This window comes from Balaenoptera physalus (assembly GCF_965194825.1).
Source record: "Balaenoptera physalus genome assembly, chromosome: 20".
Lineage (NCBI taxonomy): Eukaryota > Metazoa > Chordata > Mammalia > Artiodactyla > Balaenopteridae > Balaenoptera > Balaenoptera physalus.
The window spans coordinates 63,077,761-63,102,565 of record NC_138901.1 but is presented as its reverse complement, the minus strand read 5'-3'; the positions used below and the strand labels follow the sequence as shown (position 1 = coordinate 63,102,565).

At 48.4% G+C, this 24,805-nt stretch overlaps 1 protein-coding gene across 3 annotated transcripts in view; it reads left to right on the top strand.

Moving 5' to 3' along the window:
- Positions 1–24,207, top strand: part of SPECC1 (sperm antigen with calponin homology and coiled-coil domains 1) — a 252,987-nt gene extending 228,780 nt beyond the window's left edge. For 2 of the 3 annotated variants that reach the window (XM_082441032.1, XM_082441035.1), the window contains 3 exons: positions 6,619–6,735; positions 13,553–13,612; positions 21,081–24,207. In XM_082441032.1, the coding sequence (XP_082297158.1) occupies positions 6,619–6,735; positions 13,553–13,612; positions 21,081–21,170 (267 nt within the window). In that variant the 3' untranslated portion in view covers positions 21,171–24,207. Of the gene's footprint in view, positions 1–2,976; positions 4,095–6,618; positions 6,736–13,552; positions 13,613–21,080 lie in introns of those variants that run through there. The other variant, XM_082441033.1, reaches the window with a different exon arrangement.
- Positions 24,208–24,805: the final 598 nt, after the last annotated feature.

Below are 24,805 nucleotides of genomic sequence, written 5' to 3'. Positions count from 1 at the left end.
CTGTCTGATAAGATATACTTATCTCCAGGCAGCTAATCTCTGAGAGAAGGGAAACTCACGAGGTGACCCCACGGTCACAGCTCTCTGCTGGGGAACAGTTTCCATCATGGTGCAGAGCTGGCATGTTCGGGGGGTGGGAGGCAGTGATCAGAGTGGGCACCCAAAACAGTGACATTCAGCAGTACGGGGCCTCAGAAAGGAAGAATCTGCAGAGAGGGGCCCCTGTGGTCCACAGGCGGGTCTCCATGACTCCACAGCTGAGGACTGTGCTGTCCATGTGTGGGTCCAGGCCACGCGGGGGTTCACCGGGCAGCCCGCGGCTGGACCGGCTCCTGGAATGGGACGGATGCAGACGCGTACCCAGGCAGGGAGTGAGGCCGGGTCACGGGCAGGGGAGGGCGTGCAGGCCGCCTTTGTGGTGATTTCACCCGCCCCCCCGCCCCCCATGTGTGCACGTGCTCTGTACCGTTTCTCACCAAATCTTCAAAGGAAGCTTGGTCTCCCCAGGACTCCTTCCTAGACGAGCTGAACCTTGCTGAGGAATGAGCTGCTTGTATCCTCCATGAGCTATAAATTGTTACATTCCCCCCCCCCAAAAAAACCTCAGTCTGCTTCTACAGCTGTGACAATAAGACGTCTCCAAAAAAGGTCCAGGAGGTCCCAGCGAGGGGATGCTAAGGCCTCCCTGTGCCCAGGACAGCTGGTCCCTACAGCAGGGGACAGACGGCATTTTCTAATCAGTCTCCTGTCTTCTTCCCAGAACGTTCATTTTTTTTTTCTTTTTAGCTTTTTAAAAACTCGTGCATTTAGTGCACACAAAGTCGACCTGCTCATAGAAATCTAGCGGAAGGGCCTAGAGAGACCCTGAGAGAAGATGAAGACGGGGTGGGAACATAGCCACATCCTCGGTGGGGTTGACGGGACCCACCAGTGTAGGCTCCGCAGAGTGGTTCATGTTTTTACCAGATGTTGGTGGGTGTTTCCAGGCAACAGAAGCAAATGCTGTGGCGTGTTGGGTCTTGCTCTGCTCTGTCCCTCTGCGTTAAGAGTGCTGCTTCTCCACTCGCCCTTCTGGAACTTGTCTACAGTCTCAGCCACTCTGATTATTTTCTTGGATGTTCACTAAAGTTAGTTTAGCTTCCCCTGTGCTCTTCAGTATTTCCACGTTTCTCAAATGACTTTTGCTGCCCTGAGGACAGAATTCTCTTATCTTAACGAAATTTTCTTCTAAGTGCTCCTAGAAACTTCACCTATTTTGGAGATGCTCAGAATGTTACCTTTTTTTATATCTGAGCCTTCCTTTCCCCAGAATTTTCTCTCACTCAGAAATATCTCTGAGCTATTTATATCCCAGAGAAAGTTAAAGATAATTTGCAGTGAGTAATTTCCCTTGGGAAAATAATCAGCAAGTTTCTTTTGGTTGTCGCTCTGCTTTTTCCCGCCAGTAAATCTTACAGTACCTAAATTCCAAAATGTTGGCATTCTTTTTAATGGCCACAGTTCAGCCCCTTAAGAAGATCAGGGTCCCAGTTTCTTTCCTTTTCCCTTCCTAATCCATCCTCCCTCCCCCCCTCCCCCTCCTCCGCTCCCTCCCCCTCCTCCCTTCCTTCCTTTCTGTTTTATTGATGTAGGTTTTATTGTACATACACACGTACAGCTCAGTGAATTCTCACAAAGTGCACGTAGCCCACGTCACGAGCGTCCGGCTCACGACACACAGCATCGCCCCCACCCAGAGTCCCCTCCGTGCTCCCTTCCAGTTACCCACTTCCAGTCAAGGATAGCAGTTATCGCAGTCAGTTTTACTCGGGAATAAGTAACAAGGAAAAGAATTGAGGATCTATCTTGTAGAATGCCTTGTTGGCCATTTTCCTTTTTTCTCTAAGTTATTCTTTTGATGAAGCCCTAAGGTTCAGCTGAGTGGTCATTAGGAAGAGGAAGACATCGTATTAGTACTCACGGGGTGTCTCTGTTCTTGTCCTTGGTCAGTGCACCTGTGAGCGTTGAGGACTGTGGCCCGCAAGCTCGGCAAGCCTCACCCCTCACCAAGGCTGAGCCGATCTTGGTCATCCCCAACTGAAAAGAAGGCTTTTCATCCTGTCCAGGGGTGGGGCCTGGAGTCAGTAGTCACTTTGTTCCTTGGCCCAGGAAACTGTCCTCTCTCTGCCCTTACCCGGCGCCCCAGTCCCATCCACGAGTACCTCCTGCTGTGTTTCCTTGACCTCTCTGGTCACGACAGTGGGGCTGGGCCCATAGCCCCTGCCCAGCTACCCTGGATGCCTTTCTTGTCCTACCCAGAGATAGGTGGTCCCCGTGCTGCCACCGGCACCCCCAAGCTGTCCGCATGGTCCAGTCTGCAGGGCCCCCAGGAAGGCCATGCTGTTCCCAGGAAGCCCCGGCTCCCTGCTCAGCGAGGCCATCCCCCTGCGTCCTCAGCGTCCCCTGCGCCCCCTCGGTCTGCTGACCAGAGACCCTCAGAGCGCCCAGGTCAGTGATCTGAAGACGGGTCCACAGGTGAACGGGGATCCGAGTGAGAGAGGCCCAGTGGGCACATCCACTCACCCCTTGCCTGTGATTCACGCGAAAAACACGGCCGTCATCAAATTGTGCCACCCCACAGCTAACCCCTCACTCGCCCAAATATACCTTGGGGGGCAGTAAGGAAGCACGTGGGGTGGTGATAGCAACAGGGCGACCGCTGAGGCCTGATGCCTCTGCACGCTGGCCCTCACCTTCTGACCAGAGGGACCATAGATGCACACGTGTTTAGCTGTCCCGCCAGCTCTGCTGAGGTGGGAATTGCTGTTACCCTTGTTGTTCACATAGAACCATGGACAGTTTCAGATGACCTTCAGGGAACTAGAGCTGGGTTGTTCCACCCAGAGATAAAAAGGGTCAGGTTTTTTTGATAGCGTCATGTTCTTGGAATGATTGTAATGACGAATCATATAGCCTGATGCCGTCTGTCTCTGCCAGAGTCAGAACTATTCGAAGTCCGAAACCTCGGAAATAGTTGACATGAAAGAGAAGCCCTTCCTGACCCAGATGTTGGATTTGGTGAGCTGACCAGATTTGGAATTTCCATTATTCCTTTTTTTACAAGCTAGGACGCTGCCTCCTTTGTCTGGGACAGTGTTGGGTGGTCCCACTGCTGAAGCGTGAGGGTCCGCGTGTGTCTCAGCGATCCCCGATGGCCTGCGAGCGGCTGTCCTCCTGGAGGTGACCCGGCCATCTGCGCTGTCCTGAGGACATGAGTCGTTTTGATGGACTTTTCAACCCTGGCTTTGGTCGCACCAGATTTTCGTCTCGACCTGCTCAATAAACGAGGACATTTACACTTAAGATCAAAAGCTGTTCCTGAGTGGCGTTCAGTGAAGTAAAACAGAGGGTGCCGTCTTGGTTTTGTGAGGTGGATGGCATTGTCATCCCTCTGGGTCCCTCTGGCCTCTCCAAATGCCAGTGAAGATTGTGCACATGGAGAAAAATGATGCTTTGTGTCATAGACGGCACGAGAGAGAAGTGTAGAAAATGTTTTCATGTTTTAGGAAAAGAAAGATCTACCAAGTGTTAAGCGCTTTCAGTGTAAAGTGAATTTACACAGGAAGGAAATCAAGGAAGGAGGGAGGGAGAGAGAAAAGAAAGGGAAAAGGAGAAAGGAAACACGGCAAGAGGACACGTGCCCGCGGCCGGGCAGGCGGGAGCTGGCCCGTGACTCTGGTTTACCGGCAGCACTTCTTTTCGCTTCAGCTCTCTCACCTGTCACATGAGCGCCACACCGCTTACCGTGCATGGCGGTTCTGGGAGTTAAGTGAGAAAATGCACAGCGACAGGCACCTTGTAGACACTCAGCAAACGTTTCTGCCCTGCTGCCCCCGTAAGTCTGGATCGCGGAGCATTTGGAAACACCGCCCCTCACGGTGATGCTGGGTTTCCCTGCAGCTGGCCCGGCCCAGCCCGGCTTCCCCTTCCCAGGGTCTGCTGGCCCAGCCCAGCGTCTGCTTTGAAAGCTGGAGACTCGGAGTGAGCTGGATGGATCGGGGCCCCGCCCGGCTCTTCCCTCTTCAGAAGGTATAAAGTCAACGCGCTTCCCATGTCTAGAGCAGCCCCCAGGCCTCGTCAGGTAGCTCCAGAGTCCCCAGAGAGACTTTTGAAGCCAAAGATGCAGATGAGCCACTTGTCAGGGGTCCCGGCTTTGGCGTCCAGCCTGAGGACAGACTGGCCCCTCCCAGCGGGTGATTCTCAGACGTTTATGTCACACTGGTGCCTGGCAGCTTGTGTGTTTGGTTGTGCTCTGGGCCACGTCCCCTCGCAGGGGGTGGGAGTGTGCTTGCAGACCAGACCACAAGCAGGACGCACAGCTGATGGCGGCGCTCCAGAGGGGTGTCCTGGGGTCCCGGGACCACCCTGGACTACAGTTGGAGGCGGGAAAAGACTTGTTAGAGAGGCCAGATGTGGCCCTGGGTCCCCGACGTGTCCTGGTTCAGGTAAAGCTGCGCGCGTGGCGGCAACACTACCTCCTCCACCGAGAGTGCCCAGGACAGGCCTGCGCTCGGGGGCCCCCTGGGTTGTGCTCTCCTGCAGGCGCTTCCACGGCCTCTCCCAGGCTGTTTCAACACATTCAGGCAGCCGCTGTGTAGATCAGCCTCAGCGGTGAGGAGTCGGTGGGCTTGGGAACCTGGCGTTTCATTCAGGATGAGCTTGTGAACTTGGGAAGAAAACCAGCCCTGTTAGGTGAGCTCGGTCAAGGAGAAGGAGGCAGGTGGGTGTGAGGGTCTAAGAGGTGGAGGTAGCCTGGGGCTACCGGGGGTCCTGCCTGGGAACCGTCATCTCTGTGGGCTGCTGCCTGTCAAGTTGGATGTTGGCTTCCTTATCACTGTTTGCCAGGCAGCTCCCAGGGTCCCCGCCTGTCCTGAAGGAGGAGCTCCTTTCTCCCTGTGAAGCCTTAGCCCCTGGGTGTTTGGCACACTGGTGAGGAGACTGTTGAGCATGGTTTTCTCCCCACCGAGACGCCCCCAAGTTATGGAGAGAAGAGGGTAGTGGCAGGAATAAGCCATGTGGGTTTTTAAGGTCTTCTTGTTTAGTCTTGGTCTCCCTGTTGTTAATTGGGGTCATAGGTGATGATGATGATGGTGATGGTGGTGATGGTGATGATGCTGGTGGTGGTGATGGTGATGATGGTGATGGTGATGGTGGTGATGATGATGGTGATGGTGATGATGATGATGATGATGGTGATGGTGATGATGGTGATGGTGGTGATGATGATGATGATGGTGATGGTGGTGATGATGATGATGATGGTGATGGTGGTGATGGTGATGGTGGTGATGATGATGGTGATGGTGATGATGATGATGTTGGTGATGATGGTGATGGTGATGATGCTGATGGTGGTGATGATGGTGATGGTGATGGTGGTGATGATGGTGATGATGATGATGCTGGTGGTGGTGATGATGGTGATGGTGGTGGTGGTGATGATGGTGATGATGATGGTGATGGTGATGATGGTGATGGTGATGGTGATGGTGGTGATGATGATGGTGATGATGATGATGATGATGGTGATGGTGATGATGGTGATGGTGATGGTGGTGATGATGATGATGATGGTGATGGTGGTGATGGTGATGGTGGTGATGATGATGGTGATGGTGATGATGATGATGATGTTGGTGATGATGGTGATGGTGATGATGCTGGTGGTGGTGATGATGGTGATGGTGATGGTGGTGATGATGGTGATGGTGATGGTGATGTTGGTGATGATGATGATGGTGATGGTGATGATGTTGGTGATGGTGATGGTGATGGTGGTGGTGATGGTGATGATTCTTCTTTGGCCACATAAGGCTGGGAGGTGCTGGGATGTGCAAAGCTGACTAAGTAGGTTAATTTGAGAGTAAGATGTCAGAGCCTTTGACATACCAGAGGGTGGGCAGAAGTTCCCTACTGTTTTGAGATGTAGAGAAGAAACTTATGGTTACCAAGAGGGGAAGGTGGGATGGGGTGAATTGGGAGATTGAGATTGACATATATACACTACTATGTATAAAATAGATAACTAATGAGAACCTACTGTATAGCACAGGAAACTCTACTCAGTGCTCTCTGGTGACCTAAATGGGAAGGAAATCTTTAAAAAAAAAAAATGGATATATGTATATATATAACTGATTCACTTTGCTGCACATCAGAAACTAACACAATATTGTAAAGCAACTATACTCCAATAAAAATTAATAATAAAAAAAAGAAGTTCCCTAGTGTTTTGAGCTCCAAAGACTTTTCTCGTGCCTTTTTTTTTTTTTTTTTTTTTTTGGCCATGCTGCATAGCTTGCAGGATCTTAGTTCCCCATTACCCCTGCAGTGGAAGCATGGAATCTTAACCACTGGACTGTCAGAGAAGTCCCTTGTGCTTTTCTGTGAATGGATTTGGGCAACACCAGGCCACCATTCCTGGCACCAAAATTAAAGGTACTGCCAGCAGATTGGGTGGAGTCTGATCTTGTCTTACTGCAAACCCAGAGGCGGATACGCACATGGATCCTAGCACGGTCCCATTCATAGTCTGTGACTTGGCACGGTTTGGTGATTAATGCTGCTTTTCCCCCACAGAACATCGATATCACCAATTTCAGCAGCAGCTGGAGTGATGGCTTGGCCTTGTGTGCTCTCCTGCACACCTACCTGCCTGCTCACATCCCGTACCAGGAGCTGAACAGTCAGGAGAAGGTAAGTCCCCCCCACCCCTCCCTGGTCACCCCGGTTACCCTCCGGAACACACAAGGGGAACTCCTCATACTTTCGATACATCCCAACCAGGGTAAGGTTTGTGGACTTGAGGTGGAAATTGGGGTATTGATTCCAGCACAGATAACTACGGAGGACAGGTCTACACTGCAGAACCCCACCCCTGGTAAGTGTTCTCAGTTTCCTTTGTTACCTAGAAAAACACAGTGGAACCCAGTTGACTGTGGCTGCTGAGAAGTTCTTGTCACCTGGTTTTCAAAGAAAGCCCTGATGGACTCTCACCTTCATGGTTTCAAGACCTTGGCCAGCATTTTCAAAATCTTTCAAAATCCAAAGAACCAGAAAGCACCACTAAAAAGAGTTCCCCGCTCAAATAAGCTTGGGAAACTGTATATTATATCACACTTTTGGAGATTCACAGCACTCATAAAGACTTCCAGAAGTCCTTTCTTTAGAAACCTGTGTGACTCTGTTTAGCTCAACCTATGTCAGAACCACAGAACCTTTCTAACTTTTAATATAATCACCCGTAACAGGAATCAGCAGACTTCTCCTGTTGGGGGCCAGTGGTAGGCTTTGTGGATCTGTGGTCTCTGTCACAGCTACTCAACTCTACCATTGTGGCGCCCAAGCAGCCACAGACGTTTGTAAACAAATGGGCCTGCTGTGTTCCAATAAAACTTTATTTACAAAAACAAGCTGAGGGCCAGGATTGGCCTGCAGGCTGTGGTTTGCCAAATCCTGACCTAGAACATCCTAAAAATCACATTCCACAGGGTGTTCTTTGGGAAACGCTGTCCCGGGCCTTGTACTCATTCACTCAACAAGCATTTCTTGCCAGGCCTAACTCACAGTAATAAGGGCAACGGTGAGCACGTAGACAGGTTCTTTGTCCTCAGAAGGTGGACGGTCAGTAAACAAGTGAGTAAACCTGTAACAAGCAACACTGTAAATAAACAAACTGTGGAAGAACATGAGAGAGACACGGGGCTGTAGGGTGAACAAGGAGACCTGACTTCCACCAGGAAGGCTGGGAAGGTCTCCGAGAAGGCGGAATTCCAGCTGAAGAGCTGACGTGAAGGACCCACTGACACAAAGCGGGGGAGCTTTCCAGAGCCAGGGAGCACAGCCGAGGGAACGCCCGGTGCTTGCGGCCAGGCTAGCAGGGGACGGGGAAGGTGGCCTGCCATGCTGCCTGGCTTCCACGACGGCCGGCAGACGGCACTGAACAGTGACAGGCACGATTCCTGTTCTGAAAAGATCTCTCTGTGAAAAAGTGAACTGTCACGGGGACAAGAATGAAAGAGGGGCTGCAGTTGGGAGGTTGTAGGCAAAGGTGCATTTCTTATTATAAATCACAACTTCACAGAGGCACAGGGAGAGACCAAGAAACAAGCTTTGAGGACTCCACACTTGTCAGGACAGAGGAGGGTGTCCCAGCGAAAGGACCAGAAGGAACAGCCATGGAGGAGACCAGCGGGGGCATGTGGAGTCCCGGGGTCCACGCAGCCTGGGCACTGTTGACAGAAAAATTAATCAGCTGATCTAACGAAGAAATAGAAAATCTTATTGGAGCCAAGTTGAGGATTATAACCCGGGAACAGCCTCTGAGAAAGTTCCAAGAACTGTTCCACCCTTTAGAGGTCAAAGCACAGTTCCATAGGATTTTGAGACAGAGGGCTGTGCGTTAAATGGTTAACATGATCCCGGTCTGCTGCGGGTCATGGGTCGTCACGGCCCCTGGCAAGACTAAGGAGGAAGGCTGTCTCCTAGGGAGTGTCTTGTTGGCGCCGGCACGATGGTGCTCCTTACGGGTGAGCAGGTATTCCTGCCGATGGGGAGGTCTGGTCGATGCCTAGTGCAGGTACATCCTCAGAGTGTGACGTTTTTGCCCGCAGTCGTGGGCGCTTTGCCCTCCAGTCAGTACAGACGTGTTGGAAAATAATGGGCCTAAAAGTGTTTGTTTTCACGCTTGGGATCGTGACGTTGCTTCCTGATGGCGGACACCGCAGCGTCTCCCTGGATGCCGCTGATTCCCGCGACGCGTGGCCGGCTGCCTGGGTCTGGAAGCCTGCAGAACAGCCAGGCGTCCCGGCTCAGCCGCGCTGTGGTCCTTGTGGTCCAGGGGCCCGTGGTTCCTACACGTGGGGTTGCCTTTCTTCTCCCCGATCCAGAACACTGTCATTGGGGAGCACGCCGTCAGGCCGTGGAAGGCTTCGGGTCTGTGAGGAGATGAGGGACTCAGCTCCAGGTGGCCAGAGTTTTCATCCTAAGATCATGTGGTGGGACTTCCCTGGCGGTCCAGCAGTTAAGATTACTCACTTCCACTGCAGCGGGTGCGGATTTGATCCCTGGTCAGGGAGCTAAGATCCCACGTGTCACACAGTGTGGCCAAAAAAAAATAAAATAAAAGATCGTGTGGCTTCACAGCCTCCCCAAAGGACCAGCCAGCCTCCTGCTTCCTGAATGCCCCCATGCAGAGGCGCTCTGGGTGGAGGGACAGTTTAGCCACTGCCCTGGGGGAGCTTTGCATTCAGGATGGAGAGAGAAACTCGTATCTATTCGAGTTACTGATGAGGGTTCTCAAAACAGTGTGTCAACACAGGCAAATCAAATCATTACAGTTTAAAGCTGAGCGTGTGTGTGAGACTCAGCCTGGGAGTATCTTGCTGGTGGAGAGAGAGGGATTCAGGCAGGGAAGGCTTCCTAGAAGGGGCATATTCGAAGTTGGGCTTCACAGGGGACGAGCTAATTTGAATGAAAAGTATGCCTTTGACCTCATCAGGATGCGTGGAGTCTAGCCCTCACCTGGAGCCTGGATCTGGGGAGCTCTCAGTGCGGGGTGCTTCTCGGGTTTTTTGCTGAACAACATACATCAAAAAGGGCACCAAGGGAGGCCTGTGATAGTTGTAAAAACCCATTAAAATCAGAATCTAAAAATTGTGTGATCCAGCTCTCGATAGCCCAGAACGTTCAGAAGTCATGAGGTGTTCCTCCTTCCCCAGTGGAAGTGTGACATCGGTACCAGGTAGGGAATTTCTGATAACATTAACAAGGATGTCTTCTGAGACGTTAAAGAGATTTACAAGCACAGGATGTGAGTAACAGTCAGTGGAAAGTTTGGTGTTTTTTCAGTAAAAAGCGTATTCCTCTGTCCTCCTGTGAAACTCTCGCTGAGGTCCTCAGATTCAGGTGATAGGATGGAGGTCTTTATGTTGGTGTCTGAAACGAAATACTGATGTGAGGGGGCAATTCTGGGCTGGGGCTCCTCAGTCCCATCAGTTTCAGGCGAGACCCCCCCACCACCACTGCAGGGCCAGCAGCAGTCCCCATGGCTGGGGGCTTCCACTGTCCAGGGGCTGGAAGGTCCTGGCCGGGCACACTCTCTGCGTCTGTCTCCCCTCTGGCCTCCCCACGGTGGCCGTGACGGTGTTCTAATGAGAGAATTAGGATCAAGATGCTTCATCACTGATGTCCTGCTGCCACCAAAACCAATAAAAGTCATTTTCATGCAGCAGAAACCACCTCTCCCTATAAGGGTCCATGTCATACCATATGCTCTTTCAGAGTGTTTTCCGACAATTTTTCAGCATGGACTATTTCTTCTTTGTTCAATTTCTGCTTAGAAAACACTAGCAGTTTCATTACAATCAGGATAAAGGGTCTTGGGTGGGGGTGGAATTCTGTTATAAAACCTGAGGTTTAGAAATGCCTTTTCCTTAGACCTTACTGGTAATCAAAGAATACAAATTAAAACAAAATATTGTTTTTAGCCTGTCACATTTGGCAGAGACTTTCGAAAATCATAACATTCTATGCAAGTAAAGGTGGGAGAAAATGGGCACTTAAACATTGTTGCTGGAACTGAAAACTGTGTTAACATTTACGAAGCTGTTTGGCATTGCATACCAAAAACCATAAAAAAATGTTTGTATCTTAATGTCTGGAGTAATGGTAGCCTGAAAACCATTGGCTTACAAACCCCTTTCCTCCCCAAGAATGAACCCAAAGGACTTTAAAATAAGGACAAAGGCCTCATTAGCACCAAAATAGGAGCTTCTTGCTGCTGGCTGGGGCTAAAATAAAGGAAGCCAGGAACCACTGGACAGCTCCCCTCTCAGCAGGACGGAGAGCAGCGTTAAAGTTTCCAGTCAGTGCATCCCCATTCATTACCTTTAATTTGGAGGAAGGGCGCTGGCGGCTTGGGCAAGATGACCACAGGTCAATGGCCTTCCAAGGCCCCGACCACAGACCAGAAGAAAAGTTTTTTGCCGTGTTCTAGTGTTTCCCGTGACCTGGTACCTACTACAGAGAGTTTGCCTCAGTGTCCAGCGGACCCCTTAATCTTCAGGCACCAGATGTGCCGGAAAGGACAGAAAGGGGAAGTGGGGAAATGTATAAAATTATGTAGAAAACCTAAATGCATAAAAGTACGAAATGCTGCTGAGCAACAGAGAACATGAATACATAGGGAAACATTCATCTCTCACGTATACTTAATTTACCAATTTAATTAAAGTTTCATATAATCTGAGCGACTTCAAATGAATTACGGGAGGAGGCATGACCAAATGATTCTTAAGTTCATCCAGATGAAGAAGCATCAGAGAACAGCCAGAAAGGGTCTCAAAAAAGGAGCAACGAACGAGGGCTAAGTGACGTGGAGCCTCTAAAGTTCTAGGGGAAATTATTTTCAGCCTAGAGTTCTGTATCCAGCCAGATTATTAACCAAATGTGATGGTAGAACAGAGAAAATTTCGTATATGAATGCATCCAGAAAATGTATCTCTCCCACAGCCTTTCTTTAAGAGGGAAACTAAGAATGTGCTGTGGTAGAATATGGGTCTCAGGGGGATTCCCTGGCGGTCCAGTGGTTAGGACTCTGAGCTTTCACTGCCAAGGGTGGGGGTTCGATCCCTGCTCGGAGAACTAACATCCCCCAGGCTGCAAGGCACAGCCATAAATAGATAGATAGATAGATAGATAGATAGATAGATAGATAGATAGATAGATAGATAAAAATTTAAAAAACAGAACAAGGGTATTAACCAAAAACTGACATGAGGTTTGTGGACAAAAAGTGTCGCCTGCCATATCAGTAAACAAAGGATGTTGCGGCCATCAAGCCCTCAGCCACTGCCCCCTCGCCTCGACCATGTAACCTGAGGGGATTCAGGATGGAGGAAAAAAGCAGGATACGGGCCCTAGATAGTTAAGGTGCATTTCAGAGAAATGATTTCAGTAAGCCCAGACTCTTGCATCTTCCCATGCATAGAAAAGTGCTGAACTCACTAGCTTGAGAAGTTTGTTTTTTTCTTTAATTAGCAGAAATCTTTTGATATTCAACTACCTGGTTTGTTTTTGCAAAACTCCTATGTATTCTGGCTTCTCCCTGACCTCTTTGGAACAATCCCTTCAGAGCTATCTGAGAGCCTGTCTCCCAGGCTTAAGTCCTCAGTATGTCCACCAAATAAAACATAATTCTCCACTTTTAGGTTGTGGGTTTTTTGTTTTGTTTTTTTTTCAGTCGACAGGTTCTGGAGGACTCCAGGGCTGAAGGGTTTCATAGAATAATGATACGATTAAGAACTTGGGGACCTAATAAAGGGGGGCAATGAGAGAATGGAACATGTTAGAACAGAAAGTCAGTTTGGTACAAAGAGAATATCATAGATTGTAAGCCATAGTCAGAAAGATAAGAAACCAGAAGATGAGAAGGAGGCACAGTTCTTCTCCCAGCAAGAAAAATCCCAACAAGCAGAAATGAAAACAAACGGCCTTGAAGACAGTCGAGGTCCAGGTCTGGAGCACACTGAAACGTGGTGTGGTTTTGAGCCGTTGGTTGAGTTACAAAGAAGAAAATCCTTTGGAAAAAAATGTTTTGAGGGGCACAGCATCACGACTGTGATGGAACTGGGGAGAGGAATCTGATCTCAGCTGCTGTGTAAACACCGCTTACTGTGTTCAGCCTTCAGGGTCGTCCTGTTAAGAGGGTGCCGAACGCTTAAGTGTGGTTGAAGAAAAGGAAGCAAATTCTATCAGCTTTAACAGTTTAAAGCTTGACAAGGTGGATGAAAGGCAAGGGAACGTCCTCCTTATCATACAAAGTCGAGTCGGGAACTGCCGTCTGTAGTTGATGGGACAAGAAATGGAGGTTTAAGGAGAATGGTTAAAGTCACAAACATAACTAACACAGACACAAACATGAGCTATGTGAGTATAATGCAAGGAGGAGAGAGGTACCTAAGTCCTCATTTATCTTGGGAAGAAGTTAGAAGGCAATGCCTCTATTTTGGAAATCAAGCAACGGTGGTGTGAGCAGTTACAGAGATATGGAGGAGATCACCAGAATTAAAGAGAGAAACAAAAAGTTCTTCTACCAAGGACCAGGATTGAGGGAAGCAACAGTTTTTCATATGACTGTGTTTAACGATGTGCACATATTACTTAGATAAGTTTTTTTGGTATAACACCATGATTAAACAACTTGATACACAACATAATGTGTATGTCATAAATCTTGACAAAGCAAAAAATAAAAATAAAAATAACTGAATTAACAAAAATGTATCTTTGATGGTCAGGAATCAATCAATAATGTCATTTTTAGTGACAATGGTAACCTGTTAATCTTTTTTTCCCGCATAAACTAAGATCATTGGTTGCATATTTGACTTCAAAACTTACGTGTTTTATAAACAGTAGGTAATCTTTATAGGAATGTCAGTTGGTGTTTTTTCCTAGCAAAAGCTATATAGTTTTAGTTGATAATTTCATTGTCTTTGCCTTTTTAACCTAGAAAAGAAATCTCTTGTTGGCATTTGAAGCAGCTGAAAGTGTAGGCATCAAACCCAGCCTGGTAAGTATTCTCCTTCGTGTCCTTGTGATACTTTGTTCTAATCATATGAGGAAGAACTTTATACCATCTACTAAATAATTTTTACAGAACAGTGAAATCCGTCTGCTGAAGATAATGTTACTCATGATTCCTAATGAAAATTATCCAGTTGGTCTGACCACATGTGATTTAGAGTGTTTTCAGTGAAGATTTCACTGTGGATAAATTTCAGTTCTAGACTGAATTATCATTAAAACCCTCTTGTTCAAGGCACCTAGAAATCTGAATAAAATGTAATTTAAAAAATATCAATACATAGCTGATCTCTGAAGAAAGACTGGGAAATAACCAGATGCTGGAAATTAAAAGAGGAGTGAAGACCAGAGCCCTGAGGCATGTGCTGGGACTCTGGCCACCCCCAGGGTTGGGGCTGGGGTGGTGGAGAGGGCTCGTAATGAGCGGGCATCTGATGGGTATAGGCTGTGGTTCTTGCCCACGCAGGGGCAAGAGACAAGGCCCTGAGCTCCCGTAAACAGTGCATTAGTCCTGAGAGCCCTGCACAAAACCAAGGCTCACAAGTGCTGCTCTTCGTGACAGGGCAATAAAAATCTCCACCTTCCAGTGCAGGGAGGTGATAAGGAACCTTGGTCTCCACCTGGGATTTTTTGGTGGCCAAAAAAGGAAAATCTCCTGTAAGGAAAGAAAACTGGGCCAGACAAGGTTTGGAGTCCAAATTTATAGTATCTACTGCAAGCAGCCCCCGGTTTATACTGTCTCTGCTGTAGGAGGCTCCTGGGCCGGTATCACAGAGGCTGCTGAAAATACACTCACAATCCAGAATTACAAAACGCTCAAGAAAATGATCTACTTGACAACAAGGACCTACTGTATAGCACAGGGAACTCTACTCAAGATTCTGTGATAACCTACGTGGGAAAAGAATCTGAAAAATAATGAATATATGTATATGTATAACTGAATCACTTTGCTGTACACCTGAAAGTAACACAACACTGTAAATCAGCTATGCTCCAATAAAATTTTAAAAAAGAAAAGAAATCGATCTACTTGAGCTAGTCAGTAGGCACCACCAACAAGAGGATCATCTACCAGAACTTGAGATAATAAAACAGGAAGAAAGATACCTCAAAAGACTATGTTTAAACATATTAAAATCATAAGGAAGGAGCACAGTACTATAAAAAAAAGACTTGGAGAAGAATCAAGTAAAACTTGTAGAAATTAAAATTTGGAATTAAAAATACCAGTTACCAGTTGGGCTGAAAACTGATTGGATACAGCAGAAGAGAGAACTACTGAATTGGAAACTAGATCTAAGGAAATTACCCAGAACATAAAACAGAGACATTTAAAAATGGAAAATGTAATAGAAGGGTTTTATTAGTTAATAGGTTTTTCAACTTCAAGAAATGGAAAACCCAACTAACAGTTGCTTCAACCATAAAGATATATGTGTGTGTGTGTGTGTATATATGTATATGTGTGTGTGTGTGTGTGTGTGTGTATATATATATATATACTTTTTTTTTTTTTTTTAGTTTCAGAAATGGTTCACTGCTCAGCGTTATAATCAAGGACCCCAGAGTGTCTCTTCTCTTCACTCTACCATCTTTAATCTGTTGGTTCTTTGTCCTCATACTTGTTTCTCTGTGGTTGAACATGACTACCAAGCTCCAGACATCACTCCTGTCTGCAGGGCAGGAAGGAGGGAGAATGGAGAAGAGCAAGTGCCTAACATCTTACCCCTTTGATAAGGAAACCAAAAGGCTTCCCAGAGTCCCTCCAGCTCATTGGTAGTACTCTGTTATGTGGCCACACCAGCTGCAGTGGAATTTGAGAAAGTAAGCATATAACATTTCTCATTCTCTAAATTTAGCATGAAGCCTTTCAAGGAAGAGAGAGGTTAGGAACATCTGATAGTGTCTGTCACAGAGCTTAAGAGGCATGGAAGATAAAGTCAGACCATGTCTAAGTCCCACATCCAGTGGGAATTCCAGAAGAAGAGGAAAGAAAAAGTGAAGAGAGATAATATTTGAAGAAGTGGTGCCTGAAATTTTTCCAGAATGATGAAAGACCACAGATTCTTAATGAATCTCAAACAGGATGAATAATACAAAATTTCCATCCAGACACATCATAACATAACTGCAAAAAAAGCAAAGACATATAATCTACAAATAATTTCTACTAACCAATAATTTAAAAAAAAAACCTAGTAGAAAATTATCAAAGTCTGGAATACACAACTCACAAATGGCCAGTAAACATTTAAAAAGATGTTCAATCTTACTAGTGATTAGGAAAATCTCAGTTGAAGTTACAGTGAGACATACTTGTGTAACCTCAGAGGATGAAATGACAAAGGGAAAGGACAGCTATCGTAGGAATTTTAGTACTATGACAGTGTACGCCAAAGTGTTTGAAACAGAATGGGCAGTTTTCTAAAAAAAATATGTAAATACATTCCTTCAAATAGTAAATGTAAATATTTCTCCAAAACTTACTCAGAAAGAAGTAGAACTTTAACCTTTATTAAAGAAGTGAAATTCATTGTTTTAAATATAGTCACACACACACACACACAAAAATCCCAGTAAGCCCAAATTCCACTGAACCTTTAAGAAACAGGTGTCCCTATTGTGTAAATACAAGTCTAGAGAATCTAAAAAGGAGTGAGGGGACTTAATATCTGGCCAAGATGGAGTAGCAGAAACCTGATTTATCTTCTGAAACAGTAAACAGCTAACAAGTAACCACTGATAATTTACATAAGGAATCAAAGACACAATGAGAACTTGTTAGAAGATGATATTATACACAGAATACGGTTTTCTTTGTAGTGTTACAGTTAATATTTGCTTTTTTAATTTAACATTGTTTCCTGTTTTCCATCTCACGTACTACTGTAGTGAAAGCTGGGAAGCAAATAAGATCATCTTGTTGAGCTAGTCGTCAGAGCCAGCAATTTTATTTGTAGAGATGTCTTTGAGGAGATACTGACAAACACCATGATGAATCTCAAAAACAGTTACGAATGTTTGTGAGCAGTTTAACCTGTTTATGCCATCAAGAAAATAGAAGCTTCCTACATTATTAAATTTGCTTTACAGTATCGTGAGATGGATTGAAAAATAATATATTTAATTACACATGACATTTTAAAAATACACCCAATCAGAATTGACAGCGGTAATAATCCCAAGTCCTTGGTCAAGTTCTGTTATTAGATTAGTCAGGAAAAAAAATTCCCTTATATGTGTACATTCTAGCAAATATAGGTTTCTGGGTTTACCATGTTAGCAAGGATGAGATTTTTCACAAGTGAAAACCCTACGGTGTTCCCCAAATTTTAGAACGCATTCCTTCCCAGCCACGGTGTCATATAGAAGCTTAACCCCCACATCACAGGTGGAACAACAACTCACAGGAAGAAGAGGAGAGAGAATATGTGTGACACTGTTGCCACTGCCTTAAAAGCAGCCAGCATGTGTGCCCTCCGAGGGTTGATGTGCTTGTACCTGCTGAGGTGGGCACGCCCGCACTAGGTCACACGGTCTGTGAGGGTGTTGCTTGCTGGGTGAGCCCGTGTGTCCACCAGAACGGTCACTCCTCACACAGCCTAAGGTCTTCAGGTCACCTGGGAAGGAAGGTCATTACAACTCAGGATTTTATGGGGATATCAGAATGATTCCTTAGGCGTAACTGGGCCTGATCTGTAGCATAAACTTTATAGAGGCTACTTAGACAATTAATTCACTTACTAGGTCCATGTTTACTCTGTGCTGGGCATTTTCCACGTGTTGGCTCATTGGTCCTCTCAAAAGTCCTGCGACGTAGATGCTCCTTGTGGGTGGGACACTGAGACAGCGCGGTTCCGTGAAAGGGCACATGGCCAGTGAGTAGCAAAGACAAGGGTCAAGGAGGCCAGCTGTCTCCAGAGCCCACGTCTCACCCCTCCGTGACCCTGCCTCTGGGCAGCCATGCCCACCTGGACTCTGAAAGCACAACTTATTCATAGTCTGTGGGGCACGTGTATGTTATATTGTAATTTCTCTGATTATAGAGCTTATCTCCATCCCCACCAAGACCCCTGAGGACAAGAAGCCCTATCTTTTTTCTTTTTATCAATTATTTTTATTGTGGTAAAATACGTGCAACATGCCCCAAGTGTCTGCCCCTTGACTGGCACCACTCTGCCTTGATTAACAGAGCTTTATAAATTGTGACATCAAGTCTTCCAACTTTATTCTTCTTTTCAGAATTGTTTTGGCTATTCCGGTACCTTTGCCTTTGTAAATTTTAGAATCAGTTTGTCGCTATCTACCCCAGAAAAAAGCTTGCTGGGATTTTGATTGGGGTTGCGTTGTATCTATAGATCAGGTGGGAGGAATTGCCATTTTAACAATACTCCGTCTCCAATCTATGAACCTAGAATATCTCTCCATTTATTTAGAGCTTCTTGATTTCTTTCATCAGTATGTTGTAATTTTCTGCATGTGGTGTTTTATAGTTTTCTGCATGTAGATTTTTTTGGGTGCCATTTTAAATGGTTGGGTTTTTTTTTTCAAATGCCGTTGTTCATTGCTGGCATGTAGGAAAGTTGTTGATTTTGTGTCCTGAGACTTGGCTAAACTTGCATATTAGTTCCAAGAGGTTTTTCTGGTCGACTCTTCGGAGTTTTCTGCATAGACAGTCATGTCATCTGCAGATAAAGACAGTTCAGTTCTTTCTAATCTGTATGCCTTTTGTTTCTCTTTCTTGCCTTACTGCACTGGCTACAACTTCCAGTACAGTGCTGACTAGGAGAGGTGAGAGAAGACACCCTCACCTTGTTCTTTTTTGCTGATCTTAGGGGGGAAGTGCTCAGTTTCTCACTGTTAAGTATGATGTCAGCCTTTGGGTTTTGTATATGTTCTTTATTAGGTGAAAGAAATTCCCTTCTATTTCTGGTATTTTGAGAATCTTTATTATGAATAGTTATTGAATTTTGTATAATGCTTTTTCTGCATCTATTGATATGACCATATGGTTTTTCTTATAAATAACATTGATTTATGGCTGTTGAAGCAGCCTTGCTTTCCTTGAACCCCACTTGATCATGATTCAATTGATAATATTTATTAAGGATCATTGTGTCTGTTCAAGTGAGAAATTGGTAGTTTTTTTGTAATGTCTTTGTCTGGTTTTGGTATTAGTATTGGCGTTGGTTTCACAGAATGAGTAAGGAGGTGTTCCCTCCTCTTCTGTTTCCTGGAAGAGATTGTGCAGAATTGGTATTATTTCTTCCTGAACTGTCTGGAAGAATTAACCAGTGAAGCCATCTGGGCCCGGTGTTTTCTTTTTTTGGAAGGTTTTAAGCTACTAAATCAAACAACCCCCTCTTCTCCTGAAAGGTGCTAAATGATTTCTTCAAACACGTTCAGATGTGATGTTGACCATGTACCAAAATATTTTAAAATTTAATTATTGTTAGGTTCAGGCCTATCGGATACTCTGAGTAAAAGTGTGAATATCGATCAGACTTCCGAATCCTCTCTGAGCAGGAAGACGCGTCCTTGCCCCCCTTGGAGGGAGGTTTGCCGTCCCTCCAGCATCTCTGGGTCGTCCTTCTGTTCTCAGAGCTCATCTGCCTCTCAAGTGCTCGATTCCTCACCACTTCTTGTCTGTTTCGTCATGTTGGCAACCCTCGTGTTGTGAGAATTTTAGCTCTCCATGCATCATCCGTCTGTGTGCACAGGCCTGACTGCAGTATTTTAGGTGGAAGGAGACTTTTTCCCCTTGTATCCTGTGAACGCTTTGTTTTCCTTTTCAAATTGTTGTAGGTACATCTGTGTGGAATGTTCCACACATTTCTTTTCCACCCCTTTCCCATGACCAATGCTGTGCTGATTTCTTAGCATGACCGGGGAGCAAAATCAGTAAAATATACTTAGATGTTGAAACAGAAGCTGAATGGCTGGTTGCAGGCCTCAGCCAGTTCTGACCCCGCCCAGGAGCAGATGTGCTAAGTTCAGCCTGCTTTTCCACTGCATCTCTGCTTCTGGCTTTACGCCAGGACCTTCCCCGGCGTTCTCCTGTGACCACAAAAGAATCCAAGTTCAGCCCCAAAGTGAATTATTAAATACGTTCAGCAGCACGAATTTCAGGAACGCCTGGCCAAGCGATAGACGGAGTGCCGTCCTGCCTGCTGTCACTCCCCGGCCTCTGCCTCTGCTCGCTCACTGCCAACAAAATGAGGGGGAAACAACAATAAAACGTTGAATGGTGACCCTTAATTCTGGTAAAACAGCTTTCGATCGGTTCAGGACTTTTGTGGCACGAATCCAGCAGAAGGAAGCAGTACCGCACAGAGATGCTCATTGCAGAGTCTGTGTGGTGAAGAGGGGACCACAGTCCCATGCCATGCACTGAGAGGACAGGGGGTAGTCATTCCCCTGGACAGTGCACATCTGCTAAAATGGCACAGCACAGTCATGCGGGAAATTGTGTCTGAAAAGTGTTCAGTGACAAAGCACAGGGCACACAGTGACGGAGCATGTGGGACACAGGTGTGTGTTCAGAGGTAGCTTGGAGAGGTGGGAATCCTTTCACAGTAATGGAATCGTGGTGACTCTTTTCAGAACTTTTGTTTTATTGAAGTATAGTTGATTTACAATGTTGTGTTAATTTCTGCTGTACAGCAAAGTGATTCAGTTATATACATACGTACACCTTTTTCATATTCTTTTGCATGATGGTTTATCACAGGATATTGAATATAGTTCCCTGTGCTCTACAGTAGGACCTTGTATCCATTCTATATATAATAGTTTGCATCTGCGGATCCCAACCCCCTCCTCCTTGGCAACCACAAGTCTGTTCTCTGTCTGTGAGTCCGTTTCTATTTTGTATACAGATTCATTTGTGTCCTGTTTTAGGTTCCACATGTAAGTGATATCACATGGTATTTGTCTTTCTCCTTCTGACTCACTTCACGTAGTATGGTAATCTCTAGGTCCATCCATGCTGCTGCCAGTGGCATTATTTCATTCTTTTTTATGGCCGAGTAGTATTCCATCGTATATATGTACCACATCCTCTTTGTCCATTCCTCTGTCGATGGACATTTAGGTTGTGTCCATGTCTTGGCTGTTGTGAATAGTGCTGCAGTGAACATTGGGGTGCGTGGATCTTTCCGAATTATGGTTTTGTGCAGACATATGCCCAGGAGTGGGATTGCTGGATCATAGGGCAATTCTTATTTTTAGTTCAAAACTTCTGTTAATGTTCATTGTCATGTTGTTAAAAGACGGGAGAGGCGGGAGGTCAAGTCTAACGTTTCCTAAAAGGGACAGCATCTCTTGCACAAACGGGAAGGAAAAGCTTTTCTTTTCACTCAGCACCTTTAACACCGGCTGGGTGTTGCCTGCACCTGCCGGCTGCATGGGAAGGCCTCATGGCGCCCTGTGACCTCTGCCCTCTCCCGCAGGAGCTCAGCGAGATGCTGCACACAGACCGGCCCGACTGGCAGAGCGTGATGCAGTACGTGGCCCAGATCTACAAGTACTTCGAGACGTAAGTCCGGAGGCGGCGCCTGCCGCTCTTCCCTGCTCCGTCCACCGCCCAGCTCGCCCAGGGCCGACACACACACAAGAAACAGCCAGGTCCACCGCGCCCACCTTGAACCCCGACGCACGTGGCCCGTAAGTAGGGAGGGGCCACGCTCTCTTGGGCCCCCCTTCTCCGCGGGAGCCCAGCGGTGTGTTCACTGGAGCTGCCCTGAGTCTCACGACAAACAGCACTTCCAAACCCCACCGTCTCTCCTACAAATGCTGGCTTCTGCCTCTATAAAAGCTCTGCACTTGACACTTCCCAGCCCCCTCCAAAAAAAAAACACCCAACAAAACACAAAAAGACAAAGTTTGCTCTCAAGCAGCGCTGAAACACGTGAGCGCCCTGCATTTTGGGGAAAAGACTTGCGTCCTCAGTAAGGACTTCGCCACCTGTAGGTCTCCTGTCCCTTACTTGATGCTTTGGGTGGCAGATCAAACTTGAGCTGCAAAGGAGCCCCTGGGTAGTTTGCTGGGTGTCCCTGGGAGGGACAGGAGGATGTGCGTCTGGGACGCAGTCACACCAGGACCCCGTGCTCAGCGGCGGCGGACGGGAAGCCTCCGTGACTGTCACCTGCTCCGAGTGTCCTGCACGTCTTCGCGCCCCAGCCACACCCGCACGTCTGCCCCGCACGGAACCTGACCAAGTCGCTCAGACAGAAGGGACTGGCCTGTGCCGGCCGGGGTCCTCATGGTTTTGCACAGACAGTTGGAGGACACGTATTTCTTGGGATGCTGGGCAGACAGCGATGTAAACAGTATTTCAACTCTGGCTGTGGTTTTAGCCCTTCCCCAGGCGGCCTACATTTGCACGGCAAAGGAGGCCCTGGGGGCAGGCAGAGCCAGCCAGCTAGGGTACAACTGAAGGAGGGAACTCAGTTTCCCTAGAGCCTGCAGTCACCCTAAGCGGCAGCAGAGCCCTCTCCAGAGCAGCCCTCCGCCTGGGAAGTGCAGGTGCAGGTAATCACCTGGGCAAATAAATGTACATTACGTAGCAAATGAGGCTCACCCCGGCCCAGGGGGATCCCGTAGCTGCGCGCATCAGCACCCGTCGACCAGGGTCCTTCCCACGGCAACTGGCCCTGCGCAGTACTCCCTGCAGGCTGGTGGGAGCCCTCGTTCATAGCCGGGGCCCCATCGGTCCCTGTCCTGGGGGCGGCTGAGCTCGGCCCTCCCTCCCGCCGCCTTGGAAGAGGCATCCGGTCCCACGTGGCGCCCATCCCTCCACCTCAAGCTGCCGGGCCGCTGGCTGGGGTTCTTCTGCGGGGCTCGTTGGAAACACACACCCCTCGCCTGCCCCAGCGTGGAGTCAAGAGTACTGGGAAGGGGACCAGGGTTGTGTTCTGTATATGTTCAAAGTCCCCGAGAAGCACTGGTGGCGGTGGCCGTGATGATCTGTCTTCACGTGGAAGCTGGAGGCGCCACCGGGGCAGCTGTAGCTCACGCCTCCCTGAGGGGCGGTCGGCTGAAAGATACTCCCGGTGTCTCCTGGTCCCCCGACCCTGCCTTGCTTGCTCGGCGGGTGCGCCCGTTCCCCAGGAGTGGGGCTGGGCCGTTGCTGGTTGTGTGCAGCCTGGGGTCACCGTGGGGCTCCGTGCGGGAGGGGCCGCTGATGCCTCAGGGCGCCTGGAGGGGCCTGGGCGCTGCCGCGTCCTGTCTTCAGTGATCACCGAGGAGGATTTGGAATCGGCACGGAGCCTCTGCGGTGGTGTTGCTGTTGCCCCTCCCCCCATGCTGGAGCTGCTGCTGCCTTTAGGCTAAAGAGAGGAGGGAAGGCCACGTGCAACTTGTTTTCATAACGCCAAGAGGTTGCCTGACTGCCTTGCAGCGAGAGCACCCTGAGGGCACAGGGCACCTGTGTCCTGCCCGCAGGGACACGGGTGGCGTTAGGGCAGGTCTGGCCCTGCAGGCACCGTCAGGCCTTCCAGCGCTGCAGGGCCGGGGCCGGGGGCGGGGTGCGGCCGCGTAGGTCAGGCTTTAACTGGGGAGCTCGGGGCACAAGGTGAGCGTGGGAAACTTGAGAACACACGGTGGTTACTGTCGGCAAACCGCCTCCTCCCCGGTTTTCTGTCCTGAGGTTTTCAGAGGCCACAGTATCCGTGTTACTTCCCATCTTCCTTCAGCCAGCACTTCGTCACTTAAAATTGTTTGGTGGCTCTACAGGTCCTTTTTCCAAAACACGTATTATTTTTATACACAAGATAGATGCAGAATGCAAGACCCCCCCAAGAGTGGAGGAGTTTTGTTTTGTTTTGTATTTTTAAAGACATGAAGAGAAGTCCATGGTTCTTTGCGTTGTGAGTTGTTTCACGGCTGACGGTGGCTCCACGGCCCCTGCCCACAGGGCTCGGTGTCTGGGGACACCAGGCAAATTCACCCACCTCCCATCCGGTCCCTCCTCGCTTCAGAAACTGCGATGGCCTTTGGTTTCCGTTCTTCACCCAGCTGTTGTTTTATAGCTTTTGTTGATTCCACCCAGACGATCCTGAGTGGCTCACACCTGGCGTCACGGTCCCCAGGCCCATGGGCTGCTTTCCCGGTCCCCCTCCACGTCCCCGCCGAGGGGACAGGCACCGCGCTGCCTGGGGACAGAGGTCTCGGTCGTCAGATACCAGCCCCTTTGCCAAATCCAGCCCTGGTTCTTCCCAGCGCAGGGCTCGAGGGCCATTTGAGAGGAGCTGACCAGTGACATGCAGCAAAGGACAGGACCCAGCAACCTTTTCATAAAGGATTTTTAATACCGTGTGTGCCTGGCTTCACTGCGGGTTTCACTTCTCCGACCCAGGTTAGAGTTGGGCTAAACCTGTGCCGTCCCGAGTAGCTCAGTAACTTCGACTGCACGAGTGGAATGCAGCAGTGTGTGTGCGGCCTCATTTCTGCCCAGAGCACAGACCGTGCCCAGCGCTGTCAGGATGCAACAGAGGCGTGTGTAACTGTGAACGTGGACGCGTGCGATGTATGGCTCTGTAATATTTCTAATAAATATATTTTGTTTCTGTCTGACTATGAATTTGTCCCAGTGACATTTATTGTTACTGTTTTCTCAAAATGCCAGGCTTCCCTTCAGTCTGTTTCCAAACCGGCATCTTCACGTTCCTGTTCCTCACTGGGCCGTGGTCCCCACTGCAGCTGCCGGGAGTCACCAGAAAGGACTGGGTCCTGACGCCCCTTGGCCCCCTCCCCTGCACAGGCCCTTGCTGTGACCGCGGTCCCCCGGGGACCCCGCCCTCCAGGGCCGCGCGGGATACTGCAGAGCTGCTTGGACGTGCCCACTGGGGGTGGAGAGCAGGAGGGGTTATACCGAGATCGCGGAGGCAGAGTGAACACGAATTTTAACGGACCGGGGATGCTGGCGTGTGCTGACACCAGGACTCTGAGCGAGTGATTCGTCGGGTGACGTGTGGTCTTCGGGCACCACTCGGAGGCCATCCTTCATGGTGCCTTTGGGGACCAGCCCTGCCCACAGGAGAGGAGAGAGGAGAAACCTCTCCACCTCCTCCTCCTCCCAGGGAGGCCCCACGCGCTGGCCTTTCCCCCCTGGGGGACTCCGTCTTCCCAGGACAGCACAGCCTCTGATGAGGGTGTGACAGGCCCCGGGCCAGGA